Genomic DNA, 16,508 nt, shown 5'->3' with positions numbered 1-16,508 from the left:
TACTTTGCGCAAAACAAGATCTCCTTAAACGAATGTTCACAATTGAATCGCATTGGGTTTGACTGAGGGGAGGATTGTTGAAAAGATACGACCACTGCAGAGACTTTTTTTAGTGGAAAAAGGATCATTATTTAAAAACACCAAATTACAGTGATATCTGTTATGATCAAATAATTTGCCAGTATTTAACAATCAAACTAATAGTCAAAGACTCACTACTTACTCTAAGCGCCCGCAAGTCTATGAAAAGTGACAACCCAATCTTCAAAAAGGAAGAAAGTAGTATATGCATTAATTTTGTCTGAAAAAGAACCTTGGATTTTTAACTTTCGGTGCAAGTATCAGTACTACAATCAATGCAAAGTTTAAACAAAAAAAGCTTAATTATTTGTTAAAACATTACAATTAGTTTTGGAGGGAGGAAAAGAGAAATGCAAGACTCATCTCTCCATTCACTCCCACATCATTTTGCAATACAATTCCTCCAATGCTGCAGTTTCAAAGTACTTTACCAAAGAGGCCAGTACAAATATGATGGTCCCGACAAACAGCAGCAGGAAGCCAATGAACTGTGGTAAGCACTCAACACCCCTAAATGCATTTGCAAGTCAGGAGCAGAAAACATTTCTTTCCCATTCTCTGTATCCTCAAAACATCCTAATTCATTATCACATCTGCTCAAGAATCACTACCTCACAGCGCGAAAAGAATAAATCCCAAAAATTGGGACAACCACCTCAATTTATTCTACTTTGAAAGGCTTCTCAAATGAATGTGTGCAGTGACTGGGATCACAGATCAACAGCCGAATGAAACAGTGTAGCAATAATCATTTTTGGAGGAACAAGGAAACACGCCAATATACTCCGTCTTTTGTTCATTTTTTCTTACATTATTGCTTCAGTAATTGAACATAGACAGAAAAGAATTTCAAGCATGGCCAAAGATGAAAGACAGCAACAAAACAACCAACACAATTTCCATTTAAACTCCAACAATCCAAATTATTCTAAGTTTGAAATCAATTGCAAATCAGGGTAGTGTTTCTAATTTTGGGTCAAAAGGGCTAGGTTCCAATCCTATCTGTTCCAGGCTTGTGCTATAACGTGTCTGAACAGGTTGAAGGGAAGTATCTAAGATCAACTGCAAACATCTTCATTAATTGCAGCAATAACATTGATAATTCATTAGTCAAACATACAAAATATCTCAAGTATTTTTTTCTTTACTTAGTTTGATACCTTGGCACACTCGACTCCAAATCTGAAATAGTAAATCAAAGCCATTTTCCGATCAAGTAGACATAAAAGGTTCCAAGGTATATTCAAATAAGAATGCATGGATACTATTCGTCACCCCTCAAATTCACCGAAAACAAAAATGCTTGAGAAGTACTGATTTGTGAATTCCAGAGGATATGGAACAGTGCAATATGGATTTAACTTCTTGCTTCACAACATGACTGAAGATCAGAAGAATTATGTAAACTATTCAGCCCCACGAGCCCATTCTGCTAATTAATACAACTATCCAGTGATCTCTATCTAATTCCCTCACAGGCTCTGCTACTCTTCACATCATTTCCAAATAAACAATTAACAGTCTCAGTTTTGACACTTTCCATTGACTCTTTCTTCCATGGGAAGTATTCCAGATATTTAACAAATTGTATGAGAAGAAATCCTCCCTGACATCACCCCTAGGACAGCCCAGTTCTAATTTTAGACATTTTTATGTCAACCTTCTTTAAATGTGTTACATGTGGCTGGAGCAGGCAGGACTTTAACCTAGATCTTCTAGTCCAGAGACACAGACATCATCACTGCACCACAAAATCCCTCTTCAGTTTTAGTTTTCAGGTTATATTTCCTGGTGCTGGATGCTCACCAAAAGCAATCATTGCCTTATCTATTTTAAAAGACCAAAAGAACTATGGATGCTGGAAATCAGAAACAAAAACAGAAGTTGCTGGAAAAACTCAGCAGGTCTGGTAGCATCTGTGGAAAGAAATCAGAGTTAATGTTTCGTATACAGTGACCCTTGCTCAGAACTTCTATTTATTCTGTTAACCCTTAGCTGCTTTCAACTATATTGCCCATTAATCATCTGTAGTTGAGGGATGCAAATCCAGTACATGAGAAAGAGCCTCATAACCATAAGACCATGAGACATAGGAGCAGATATTAGGCTAATCAGCCCCCTGCTCTGTCATTCAATCATGGCTGATAAGTTTCTCAACCCCTTTCTCCCCATAACCCTTGATCCTCTTGACAACCAAGAACCTATCTCCATCTTAAATGTACTCAATGACCTGGCCTCCACAGCCTTCAGTGGCAGTGAATTCCATAGATTTACCACTCTCTGGCTGAAGAAGTTTCTCCTTATCTCTGATCTAAAAGTTCTCCCCTTCACCCTCTGTTCCTAGTGTCTCCTACCAATGGAAACATCTTCCCAAAATCTACTCTGTCCAGGCCATTCAGTATTCTGAAAGTTTCAATTCGATCCCCCCTCATCCTTCTAAATTCCATGGAGTATAGACCCAGAGTCCTCAAATGTTCCTCATATGTTAGGTGTTTCATTCCTGGAACCATTCTTGTGACTCCTCTGAACCTGCTCCAGGGCCAGTCCATCTTTGCCCGAGATACAGGGCCCAAAACTGCGCACAATACTCCAAATGTGGCCTTACCAGAGCCTTACAGAGCCTCAGAAGTACATCCCTGCTTTTATATTCAAGTCCTCTCAAAATAAATGCTACAGTTGCATTTACCTTCCTAACTACTGACTCAACCTGCAAGTTTATCGAGAGAATCCTGGACTAGTACTCCCAAGTCTTTTTGCACTTCAGACTTCTGAATTTTCTCCCCATTTAGAAAATAGTCCATGCTTCTATTCTTCTTACCAAAGTGCATGACCTCACACTTCCCCACGTTGTACTCCATCTGCCACTTCTTTGCCCACTCTCCTAACCTGTCCAAATCCTTCTGCAGCCTCCCCACCTCCTCAACACTACCTGTCTCTCCACCTATCTTTGTATTGTCTGCAAACTTAGCCAGAATGCCCTCAGTTTCTACATCTACATCATTAGTGTAGAAAGTGAAAAGTTGTGGTCCCAACACTGACCTTTGTGGAACACCACTAGTCACCAGCTGCCATCCTGAGAAGGACCCTTTAACACCACTCTCTGCTTTCTGCCAGAGAGCCAGTCTTCTATCCATGATAGTACCTTGCCTCTAACACCATGATCTTACACAGCAGCCTCCTGTGCGGCACCTGGTCAAAGGCCTTCTTGAAGTCCAGGTGGATAACATCCATTGGCTCTCTTTGGTCTAACCTGCTCGTTACCTCTTCAAAGAATTCTAACAGATTTATCAGGCATGACCTCCCTTTGATGAAGCCATGCTGACTTTGCCCTATTTTACCATGCACTTCCAAGTATTCAGAAATCTCATCCTTCACAATGGACTCCAAAATCTTACCCAACACCAAGGTTAGGCTAAATGGGCCTATAATTTTCAGCCTTTTGTCTTACTCTCCTTTTAAATAGGGGTGTCACGTTAGCGATTTTCTAGTCCTCTGGGACCCTCCCTGACTCTAGTGATTCCTGAAAGATCACCACTAAGGCCTCCACTATCTCTTCAGCTATCTCTTTCAGAAATCTGGGGTGCAGTCAATCCGGTCCTGGTGGTTTATCCACCTTCAGGCCATTCAGTTTTTCTAGCACATTCTCCTTGATGACGGCCACCATACTCAGCTCTGACCCCTGACTCTCTTGAATTTTTGGAATATTACTCATGTCTTCCTCTGGGAAGACGGATGCAAAGTACTTACTCAGTTCCTCAGCCATTTCATTGTACCCCAGTACTATCTCTCCAGCGTCATTTTCCAGTGGTCCAATGTCCACTTTTGCCTCTCTTTTGTCCTTTACATATCGAAAGAAACTCTTAGTCCTCCTTTATATTACTGGCTAGCTTACCTCTTATTTAATCTTCTCCCTCATTTTTTTTTGTTGCCCTCTATTGGTCTTTGTAAGCTTCCTAATCCTCTGGTTTCCCACTGCCCTTTACCAAATTATTTGCTTTCTCTTTTGCTTTTACGCTATCCTTGACCTCCCTAGTGAGCCTTAGTTGTCTCATCGTCCCTGTACAATGCTTCTCTTGCCTAGGGATGAATTTTTGCTGTGTCTCCTGAATTACTCCAAGAAACTCCTGCCATTGCTGTTCCAGTCTTTCCTGCTAGGTTCCTCTCCCAGTCAATTCTGCCCAGCTCCCCCCTCATGCCTCTGTAGTTGCTTTTATTCAGCTGTAATACCGTTACCTCTGATTCCAGCTTCTCCCTCTCAAATTGCACAGTAAATTCAATCATATTATGATCACTGCCTCGTAAGGGTTCCTTCACCTTAAACTCCCTTATCAAGTCTGCCTCACTGAACAACACTAAATTCAGTATTGCCTGTTCCCTTGTGGGCTCCACCACAAACTGCTGCAAAAAGCCATCTCGCAGACATTCCACAAATTCCTTTTCTTGCAATCCACTAGCAACCTGATTTTCCCAGTTCACCTGCACACTGAAATCCCCCAGGAACACTGTAACTTTGCCTTTCTTACACACCTTTTCTATCTCCTGGTGTATCTTGCCCCCCAGCTCCTGACTACTGTTTGGAGGCCTGTACATAATTCCAACTATGGCTTTTTTAAACCTCAGCGGTTCCTCAACTTTACCCACACAGATTCTACACCATCTGACCCTACTTCATTTCTGACCCTTGATTTAATTTCTTACTAAGAAGGCAAACCCACCCGCCGATCTTTTCCATAAGATGTATAGCCTTGGATACTCAGCTCCCAATCCTGATCCCCTTGCAACCATGCCTCTGTGATGCCCACCATATCTGCCAATTTCGATCTGCGCCACAAGCTCACTTACCTTCTTTCTCATACTGTGTGCATTCAGATATAATACCGCCAGTCCTGTATTAACTGTTCCTATTCTCATTGTCATTTGTTTATCCAGTGTGCTTGAAGTTTGATTCCTAACCCTTTCCAAACACCCTGTCCTATTTGTGTCTGTGCTGGAGACTTTAATAACTCAGAGACCTCCTTTCCTGTCATTTTTTTCGTATTTTTCCACGCAGAGGAATCTACCTCTGCAAATGTTAACCTGTCGCTTTGCTCCCCACTGGGGAAAGTTTTACCTTTCACTTCCCGCCCACCTTCTAGTTTAAAGCCCTGTTGCCCAGCCTATTTACCCTTTTTGCTAGAATATTGGTCCCAACTCAGTTCAGGTGGAGACCGTCCCAGTGGTACAGATCGCTCCTGTTCCAATACTGATGCCAGTGTCCCATGAAAAGGAACCCCTCCTTCCTGCACCATTCCTTTAGCCACATGTTTACTTATTCTCTAACCCTTTTAGCATCAGTACTGCTCTGGGATATTCTGAGGAATTTGTGCTGCACTTCCAAATGAGATGTATATGTAAATATACTAGACCCTAGTAAATGCAGTATTCCAGATAAAGTTTAACTAGATTGTTTAGCTACTTTTAAAAAAATAAGTTTTAAAATGTATAATATTTAAATAATTATAACAATGATGATTAATAATTAAATTTATAATTTATAAACGTTAAAAAATAGCACCTCATCTCAGTGCTTAACCTACCATGGCAGTGATAATAGTGAATGAGAAACCTAGAGGATGGAAGTCCAAATTTCACCATGCCAAGGTGTGAAACTAAATTCCATAATCACCCAATCAGCCACCTCCAAAAAATTAACATGCAATCTGTAGGATCGTCATAAAAATGCATACAAGTTTATTATTAAAAGGAAGGGAACCTACCATGAGCCACTAGCCTGCCCTACATTTTATCTCCAGCCAACACATAACGTTGGCAGTAGGGAAAGGAGCCATGTGACTGAAAGCAGATATACAAACAATAGTTTGTGCAATCTTACAGAAACCTATACAGAGCATCTTAAAAAGTTAGGATATTTTTAGTACCTTTGAAACACAGGCAGCGATGAACAGCAATAAGTTTTTGACTTATCTGTCATCTGTACATTGAAAATAGTGAGTGGAGAATGTGTCAAGTCCAGATCAAAGAGTATTAAAGAATGGAGTCATCTTTAGCCCAGGACACATTAGTGGATGAGGGTTTCTAGCTGACACGGCAGGCATGGATTTTCAAAACACTTTTGAATAGATTTCTTAACCGAGCCTCATGAAGCTGGTGGGCAAATCTTAGATTGGCAAAGAAATAACAACTTACATTACTGCATGGAAATCAGTAAACCATGGAATTCTGCTGGTAGTGATGTCAGGATTTTGTTCTCAATCACCTTAATAATATATGTACTTGGAAACTGACCACAAATTTGTGGGATAATAAAGATTTTAGTGTGTGTGAAGATCTTAAGTGGAAAAATAAATGATCATTAGATCTAGGAAAATAGATCTGGGTGTGTCAAGTGTCATTTCATATCAATAAATGTCTGCCAGGCATGAAGGTACGGCTAACACCACGTATGCATATGCCATGAAGGGTTCCGAATCAGAGACTGCTGAGCAGAAAAATGAGCAGTTTTACTATAAATGAAACACTAAAATTGCAAAGCCTGTCTCACAAGATGAAACGACATAAAGTATGAGATGTACTGTTGTGACTAACAAAACCAGTATAAAATGAAAGGCACAACAGTATATTGTCCCTATGCAAGACTTCAATATTAACGTTGTCTAGAATACTCTGCCAGTTCTGGTTCCCTCAGCTGATGCCTGGTCTGAAGGTTATAAAAAACATTCAGAGAAAGGACACAGAGTGATACCAACCTAAGTATCTTCAGTTATTACAATAAGATCAGAATGTCTGCATGTCTTAAAACCCAAAAACAAAGATTTTGGAGAGATGTATTTGAAGCCATCAAGTTAATCGAGGAGCTTGACTGCCAATGCAGAAAATTGTTGGGAGTTAGATCCTGTTTTTGGCAGGGGTGGAGGAAGCAGGGAATGCATGTATAGGTCACACAAAAATAGAATCATTAAGTGTCAAGTGTTTTTATGAAGATTACCCTTTCTTTTAGGAAAAAGGCATTATTTTGAAGACCATGCCGAGAATCACTTCAAGTCATCAAAACAAAAGAGCTGGATGAGTTGCTGAATGTCACTAAAATTACAGTTCATAAAAAGGTAGGGAAATTGTGGGTGATGCATCTCCTGGCGATACTCCGTTAGCATTCAGAAGCTTAGGAATTTGCAGATATGCCGTCTCCTTAATTGGCATAGGGACTTTAGTCTTTTAGATGCTTCTTCCAGGAGATTTTGTTGCTATGGCAGGGACAAGAGTTGAGGATCATTATTCTCAGTTGCAAAATGATAATAAGGAATAGACTTGATTGATCAGTTGGCTGCTCCCCGCTTTTCTTTTTCATAAGTTTGTAAATAAAGCCATCCAGCTTTGAAACTGCTGGAAGGGTAGAATTAAAGGGTGAAATGTGTACATAGGTAATTACAATTGCAAATCTGCTCATAGGTTGTGGCCATGAGAAAACTGACAACACAAGTCTGATTTTGTAGATAAGAAATGTGAACAGAAGCAATTGTGTACATACATATTACACATACAAGTAATACACTTCCGCAGTAAAAAATCTTAAAATAAATTTACTACTGTTACCACCAGATGTGACAGGAGCTCCTCATATTAAATAATGTCATCGTGATTCTCTATCAAATTAGTGATTATCCCTATTACCAACAGCAAGAGTTGATAGACAGATCAACTGTTGACCTGAAGCAGAGATAGGATAAAGTACTAGGATCTGATCTAAGCTTTATATGATAACGAGACAATTTAATGAGTCAGCAGACAGAGGTTGGGAGTAGAACTATGGACAATATTTCCTGTTTGGAATGAGAAAAATGAAGCTAACTGATGTTGCAGCTAAACTAACAAACTCAGCACCGATCAAAGACCAAACCTAAATCACCCAAGCCTCCAATAGCCCTATTCGTAGTATTATCTGCCTACTTTTGGCCCCAATTCTACACAAGTAAAATATTTACAAGAATTATTATATTTGAGCCAAAGACTACCACAGATATTGGTATATAGATTGACTTCTGAAGTATTCCAAAATGGATCGACTTTCATCAACAGTATAAAATGTGAACTAGCTGAAATGTTGGGAATAAACACAACACCAAGATAACTAGTGATGCCAAGGGCAAATTTCCTCTCAAAGGCAGTTGGGGAGAAGTTAAAATTTAGTGGGGAGACTATAGACTGCCAAACCAAATTTAGTTGATGAAAATGTGCGCAAACAGGTTCACAATTTCAAAACTGAATCTCTGCACGTGAACCCTCAATCTCTGACTGAGAAAAGATGTGCAAAACTTGTTCCAAGTGTCAAGATGTCCACTGGGGTCACTTACAGTTTTCAACATTTTCAAAAGAATAGAAGTGTATGAAGGAACTGCATGATTCACAAGTTTCACGTAAGTAACATGGCGGTATTAACCTTCCAAGAAATCGATCAACATGAAAGACGTAGAAACTGGTTGTATCAATTCTGAAGATGAAAACAGTAGTCCTGCCTATTGCTACAAACTCTCAGACTGAGGCCAGTTATCCTTCCACTCAGTATTAGGCAAGTCAAAAAGGTAAATTCAACTTTGAGAATGTGCATGTGTAAATTAATTTACTATGCCACAAAACAGGGAGAGAGATAAGAGATATCATAAATGAGAGCTGGCTCAAAGCTTGAATACTCTCTCATACATGAAGTCATTGATTTACTAGTGAAGATAGTATTTAGGACACATTTAAATTCAAGGATATACAAGTCTTTTTTTAAAAAACACCAGTGGTGTGGAAAACAGCAAAGGAGAGCAGGTTCTTGCATCAAAAAGGTGATGATTTGAAAAAAAAAATCACAGGGTTCTCCTGGTTGGTCTCCAACCTTCACCCTCCACAAACTTCAGCTCACCCAAAGCTCCACACTGTCTATACCTAGACTCACTAAGTCCTGCTCACCTTACCCGCACTGTGCACACTGACCAACATTGGTTTTTGGTCCAGCAACACATCAAGCTTCAAATTCACACTTTGCTACTTAACCTGAGAACTCAGTGATCCCCCCACCACAACTGTGGCTTATTGTGTTATCCCCAATGTTCCTTTGCCTCTCCGTTAGCATGAATCTAAGCTATCCAGGTCCCTAAGTCTACAATCCTTTTCTCATCCTCATCCCACATCAGTTTCTTTATCCTTCTTTAAGACATGAAAACCTACTTTTCCTGTCTTTTATCTCATTTTGTTCATGAGAATAACATGTTCTTAAGAAATACCTTGGGACATCTGACTAAATGAAAAGATATTCTGTAAACTCAAATTACTATTAACCACAAAACAATTTTACACATGGTATTTATTGTATTAAGGCTATCACTAAACTCAAATTCAAACACTGATACCTTTAAGCGGTACAAACGTATTCAAAAATTTCAATACTTTCGAGCATCCTTTGTTTAAGGACAGGTCGGTGGGTCTTGCTGAACAAAATGCATGAGTGGAATGCCTACTTTTTGCAGTGGTAAAAGTTTGCTTGCAAGGCCTCTATTTAAATCAAATCACACACAAAGACGTGCAGGCCAGGTTGGAGAAATTGTAACTGTTCACTAAAATAGTGGGAGTTGGGGTCTTCTATGAGCAAGATAAAGGACAGGAATTCAAGGCAAAACAAAAGATAATATTAACAATAACTCATATTTAAATAGAATAACAATGAAGCATCCAAAAGGATTTCTCAGGAGCATTATAGAGGAATGACACCAAGCCACATAAGGAAATAATAAATTAGGTGGCCAAAAGCTTGATCGGAGACAGGAAGGTTTAGGAGGCACCTTTGAAGGCTACCTTTGTGCTGTAACTGGCAACTTATGAACTTTTCACTGTACTCATTTGAGTATGTGACAATAAGGCTAATTCAATTTAATTCAATTAAAAGGAGGCAAGTAAGGTAGAGAGGCAGAAGTGTGCAGGAAGTGAATTGCTGAAAATTTCGAACATCACAAAAATTAAAAAATTAAGTCACTAACTGGATTACCTCAGCACCAAATCAACAAATTGAGAATTCTGAAACAATAACACAATGAGGACAATGACATTTTTCAGGGTTAAGAACCACAATGATTAAAAGTACATTTTGGCAATTCAAGCTTAACTAATGTTTTCAGTCTCTAATATATACATACACACAAACATAAATTGAGATATCACATGAAAGTGTCACCAATTTACATTAGGGGTTACTTCTGAAATAAATTTGAAATACTTCTGAAACAGCGAAGGTGGTTACCTCAGAAGCCAACGGGACCTTGGTCAGATGGGAAAGTAGGCTGAAAAGTGGCAGATGGAGTTTAATTTAGATAAATATGAGGTGCTGCATGTTGTTAAGGCAAATCAGGGCAGGATTTATACAATTAATGATAAGGTCCTGGGGCGTGCTGACATACAAAGAGGCTGTGGGATGCGTATTCATTGCCGCTTGAAAGTGGAGTCGCAAGTAAACATAGCAAATAGGAGCAGAAGGCAGCCGTTTGCCTCTTGAAGCCTGCTCTGCCATTCATCATGATCATGGTTGATCGTCCAAATCAATAGCCTAATCCTGCTTTCTCCCCATAACCTTTGATCCCATTCACCCCAACTGCTATATCTAGTCAACTCTTGAACACATTCAATGCTTTGGCATCAACTACTTCCGGTGGTAATGAATTCCACAGGCTCACCACTCTTTGGATGAAGAAATGTCTCTTCATCTCTGTCCTAAATCACCTTCCCCGAATCCTCAGGCTTCGACCTCTGGTTCTGGACACACCCACCATCACGAACATCCTCATTGCATTTACCCTGTCCAGTCCTGTCAGAATTTTAAGTCTCTGTGAGATTCCCCCTCTCTTTTGTCTGAACTCCAGCTAAAACAATCCCAACCTTGTCAATCTTTCCTCATAGGTCAGTCCCGCCATCCCCGAAATCGGCCTGGTAAACCTTCGCTGCACTGTCTCGACAGCATCCTTTCTCAGAAAAGGAGATCAAAACTGCACACTATGTTCCAGGCGTAGCCTCGCCAAGGCCCTGTGTAACTGCAACACATCCCTACTCCTGTACTCAAAACCTCTTGCAATGAAGGCCAACATACCACTTGCCTTCTTTACCACCTGCATGCTTACCTTCAGCGACTGATGTACAAGGACACCCAGGTTCCGCTGCACACTCCCCTTGCCCAATTTACAGCCATTCCAGGTAGTAATCTGCATTTTTGTTTTTGCTTTTGAATTAAATAACTTCACTTTGATCCAAATTATACTGCATTTGCCATTGATTTGCCCACTCACCCAACCTGTCCAGATCATGCTGAAGGATCTCTGCATCATCATCCAACTTTGTATCAGGGTAGTGAAGGAGGCATTTGGTATGCTTGCCTTTATCGGTCAGTGCATTCAGCGTAGAAGTTGGGAGGTCATGTTGCAGCTGTACAGGACATCAGTTAGGCCACTTTTGGAATACTGTAATCAGTTCTGGTCTCCCTGCTACAGGAAAGGTGTTGTGAAACTTGAAAGGGTTCAGAGAAGATTTACAAGAATGTTGCCAGGGTTGGAAGGTTTGAGCTATAGGGAGAAGCTAAATAGGCTGGGGCTACTTTACGAGCATCGGAAGCCAAGGGGTGACCATATAGAGGTTTATAAAATCCTAAGGGGCATGCACAGGGTGAATAGCCAAGGTCTTTTTCCCAGGGTAGGGGAGTCTTAAGGTTTAAGGTGAGAAGGGAAAAATTTAAAAAGGGACCCAAGTGACCACTTTTTAATGCAGAGGGTGGTGAATGAATGAAATGAGCTGCCGGGGAGGTGGAGGAGGCTGGTACAAATAAAACATTTAAAAGGCATCTGGGCGAGTACGTGAATTGGAAGGGTATAGAGAGATATGGGCCAAACACTGGCAATTGGGACTAGATTAATTTTGGACATCTCATCAACACGGAGGTATTGGACAGAAGGATGTTCCCCTGCTGTACATCTCTATGATTCAATACTTCAAATTACTCCCATCGGCTTTTACAGCCATTCTTTGTGAGCAGCATAATACGAAAAGCAAGGAGCTAAAAATCCAGTTATCGGGTCCATTTTCAGATGGTAATAACAATGAAAAAACTATCAGCATTCACTGCTATTCCTGAACTGAAGGAAGCAACAATGCCAGAAGTCAGCATATGTAGAAATCCAGACACTGTTGTCAATGATACTACATTTCTTCAACACCCCAAGCTCGCAGATTTTTTAATCTTCATTTTAGTTTCTATCTGAGCTAATCATAAATTTTAGTATTGCTGAAAGAAAGAAATGCTAAGTTCTTTCTCTTCCACTCATCTGCACAAACACAAGCATGGCAAATGGAAAACTCATAACAACTGATACTAAAGGAGAGAAGGGCCCTCTTGGTTAGTACTCATGACTATTGGCAAGGCACTGCCATGTACAAAGTAACAGGGAACTGGGCTCCCCAGTCAGCCAGGCAATTCAGTAACAGCACAACATTTTTCAAACTTTGCCTTTCCAAGGTAATTTGAGATGGACATCTGAAAGTTGTGGCCTTTGGCCCATTTGCAAGTTTGTATGATAGACACAAAACGATGGTCTAATCAGGATAGCCAGCATCTTGGCAGATTGCTTTGATGAGCTATATTTCTGCATCACGCTTGCAGGGTGAGCAAATGGCTTGAGCCCTATTTACAGGATTGATGCAAAGGCTGAATTTTCAGTTCAGGGAGCTACTCTATTTAAAAGAAATAATGTTTGTTTTGCTGCCCAAGAAATACCTATAAAAGCACTCAGTGCTTTAATTTCCTTTGTGCTCAGAGAATACTTCAAATGTGATCGGCTGTTTAGCCTGCTGCTCAACATCACTGTTGTTGCATGCCAAGTAATCCCTTCAACTTGACAACAGACTTAAACTGCAATCGGGGGAAAAAAGGAAGCCCATACCATAAATATTACTAGACTTTTGTGTGTAGCTTTCTGAGGTCAGCAATGACTGTTATTGCCTCACTGTTGACCTTAAAACGTAGGCCAATGGTTTTCCACGGTAGTGGTTGAAACAGCACAACTTCCTGTTCTTCAAATTTACCAGATCCACTTGATCTACCAGAATGCATGCAAACAACCTTGGTAAAATGCTGCAACAAAACTGTGGATGAGAATTGAATGTTCTTTAAAGAATATTAGAATTTGAACATATTGCTTTGAAGATGTGCAGAGTCAACAAGTTTAATAGGTTAGACGCAATGTCATTAGAAAACACCCCTTTGGCTTCACAAGAAACTAAATTTTAAGATTAGTGGAATTATTATTATTTTTAAAAAACTCATTCACAGGGTGAGGGTGGCATTGGCTGGGCTAGTATTTATTGCCCATCCCAGAAGGCGATTAAAGAGCCAACCACATTGCTGCAGGTCTGGAGTCACATGTAAGCCAGACCAGAAAAGGATGTCAGTTTCTTTGCTGAAAAGGACATTTAGTGTTCCAAATGGGTTTTCTGACAATTGACAAGGGATTCATGGTCACCATTAGACTCTTAGTTCCAGATCTTAATTGAAATCAAATTCCACCATCTGCCAAGGCAGGATTCAAATGCAGGTCCCAGAACATTAATAGGGTCTCCGAATTAATAGTCCAATTATAATACTACTAGGCTATCACCTACCCAAATATACTTTATACTTTCAACTTTCAGATGCTTATTTTAACTTTGGAGACAAGTGGCTAGTTTTGAGAATATATGCTAAAATAAAGTTATTCAAAATAATCCTGACACAAAATTATAACAATGTTACAGCTTTTGAGGTTGAACCCAATGGATTATGCATTCAAGAAGAAAAAAAAAAATCGCAAGAATCAATATGAAACTGCTCGACAATGCTCCTGGAAGGATATCATATCATACCACCATAATTCTTTCGACTGACAGAGGGTGTTACATATTCTCCTTATCCTTCATTTGATTAACAAAATATCAATATCTGAAATTGAGTAATTATTTGCACAACCCAATGCATTAAAATGGGAACAATACATATTGCAATTACAGAAACAAATTCCCGCAGAAATATAATGAAGGTCAACAACCTGAAAGGATGACTGGTGCACACAAATCAAAAATCAGCATTTTAAAAAAAACCTAAATGTGATTTGTCAACACTTATGTTGATTTTATTCTGACGTCTACTAAGAGTATTTTTCATCAAGATAAGCTCCAGTTCTATTGAGATAAAATTATACTTACATTATAATCCTTCTAGTCAGGAACCAATACTTCCGTCTGTGTCTGTCATATCCTATAGGCTCATGGCGAATATATGGTTTATTTTTCTGGATTTCAGGCACACAATCACAAACGCCACAAACTTTGTGTGCCACACAGATCTCACACTGCCACTCATCCTCTGGCACTTCTTCAAGTGGTGGTTTCACACATTCCAAATGGTACACAGCTGAGCAGGTTTCACAGCAAAGCAGATCACCAAGCTTGTGACAAACCCGACAGTGGTCGTCATATTGGATCACACCCTCTGACATCAATTCCTCACGGGCAATGTTCGTTGTAAGGAACTGATCCACTAAAAATTGAAGAACTTTGATTTTGTTTTCAATTGGTCCATAAGGATATTCGTCCTTTTCCTGATAGGGTAATACGTGATGGTATTCCCGGTCACTTTCACAATAGGCCCGAACCAGTTCTGGCCATGTCATCCCATCTATAAGGTACAACGTAGAATTGATGCTATCTTTTAAGTCAGCAGGACCAAAGGTGGTGTTCGAAGAATCCTCTTCTCGCAAAATCGCTTTCAGCAAAGCAATGTGCATTTCTGCAATTAATGTGCACTGTTCCTGACCAACTAATGCAGCACAGAAGTCTTCAAAGCGGAAAGGTGAAAGACGCAACACTGCACCAAAATTATTCAACACCTCATAAATAGCAATAATGCTCAACAGCTCTTCACTGGGGACCAGTAAGTCTTCTGAACATTTTGGAATATCAAGAGGAACAACATTTGTTTCTTCAAACAATGGCGATCTTGCCCGATGCACCCTTGTCTGTCTTCGCCTCCCTACAAATACAGCAACAGAAAAAGTTAATATTTGTGTAACTTTCTAGATCAACCACAAACAAGCAACAGAAAATTACTTACAATTGCACAGATCTTTAATCTAGCTTCTCCAATCTTTTCCCCCAAATATCTGGGTAATAATGTATAGATATATGTTTATTAATTTATCATATCGAGGGTTCAAAATACGGAAATGTGAACGTACCAGCGTCAGAACAGTAAGCAACTTCATTTTCTTGTAGAAAGGACAGTAGAATCATTTGCCTACCACACAGTCAGCTGATAAAATTGGAAGAAGAGTTGCTAAAAACATAATATAAAATATATATTGCACAACAGGAAATTGTTGTCCAGGCCAAACAGTGTGTTTCTGGAGCACACCTACCTCCACATAGGAATTTTATTCTATTTTAAAATAACACTAGCAGCTGAAAAGCATTTTTGATATAGAAAAACAAACTACTTCATAGAAGCCCAAATCAAATGCAAGCTAACATTAATCCTAAAACAAAAGCCTTCTGAGGAAGGGTCACCGGACCCAAAACGTTAACTGTTTTTTTTCTTCACAGATGCTGCCAGACCTGATGAGCTTTTCCAGCAACTTTGTTTTTGTTATTAATCCTAAAGATGCAGCGAGTAGGAGAGGTGACAAAAACTTAAGTTAGTTTTTTTGAGGGAATCTTAAAGGATAAGAGATGAAAAAGCAGAGAGACTTAGAGAAGGAATTCCAGAGTCTAGAGTTGACTGAAAACATGGCATATATAGAAAGGTGAACGATGAACAGAGGGGAGGAATATAAAGTTCTCAGAGGGTCGTAAAGCTGGATATGGTCATTGAGACAGGGAGACACAGGGGTATTGAAGAATTTGAACAGACTTTTAAATTTAAGTGAACTGGAAGGCAATGTAAGTCAGCAAACAGATATGCTAAGTAAACTAACCTTAGTATGGAACAGGATATGGGCAGGAAAATTTTAGTACATCACCATACTGATATTTGCAAATTTGAGCAAATATCTTGAATCATTCTTTACTGCAGAGGACGTAAGTAACATCTCAGGAATAGTACACATCAGGAAGTGGATGAGAGAATGTAATTTTAAAAAATTCTATCACCAGGGATGTGGTACTGCAGGCTGACGAGGGCCAGATCCTGATGGACTTCAACCAAGAGCTTAAAAGATGTGTTTGAGACAGTTGATGGCTTGTTTTTAAATTTTCCATACTTTCCCAGATTTGGGGAACCTACCATTAGAATGGCAAATAGCCAACTTATTCAAAAATGAAGGGGAGGTGAGAAAAGGAGAAGAATGGTTGGTGCGGGGGGAAACAAGGAAAGAGGGAAGAGAAAA

General features: G+C 39.6%; 1 protein-coding gene across 1 annotated transcript in view; it reads right to left on the bottom strand.

Annotated features, from left to right (window-relative positions):
* Nucleotides 1-16,508, bottom strand: part of LOC125485873 (nucleosome-remodeling factor subunit BPTF-like) — a 76,376-nt gene that overhangs the window by 47,803 nt on the left and 12,065 nt on the right. Inside the window, exon 2 of the mRNA XM_048610993.1 lies at nucleotides 14,332-15,157. Within this exon, the coding sequence (XP_048466950.1) occupies nucleotides 14,332-15,157 (826 nt within the window). The remainder of the gene's footprint in view (nucleotides 1-14,331; nucleotides 15,158-16,508) is intronic.

Source organism: Rhincodon typus, chromosome 23 (genome assembly GCF_021869965.1).
Source record: "Rhincodon typus isolate 14 chromosome 23, sRhiTyp1.1, whole genome shotgun sequence".
In the NCBI taxonomy this organism is placed as follows: Eukaryota; Metazoa; Chordata; class Chondrichthyes; order Orectolobiformes; family Rhincodontidae; genus Rhincodon; species Rhincodon typus.
The sequence above is the reverse complement of the archived record's forward strand: the minus strand, read 5'-3'. Positions and strand labels throughout refer to the sequence as shown.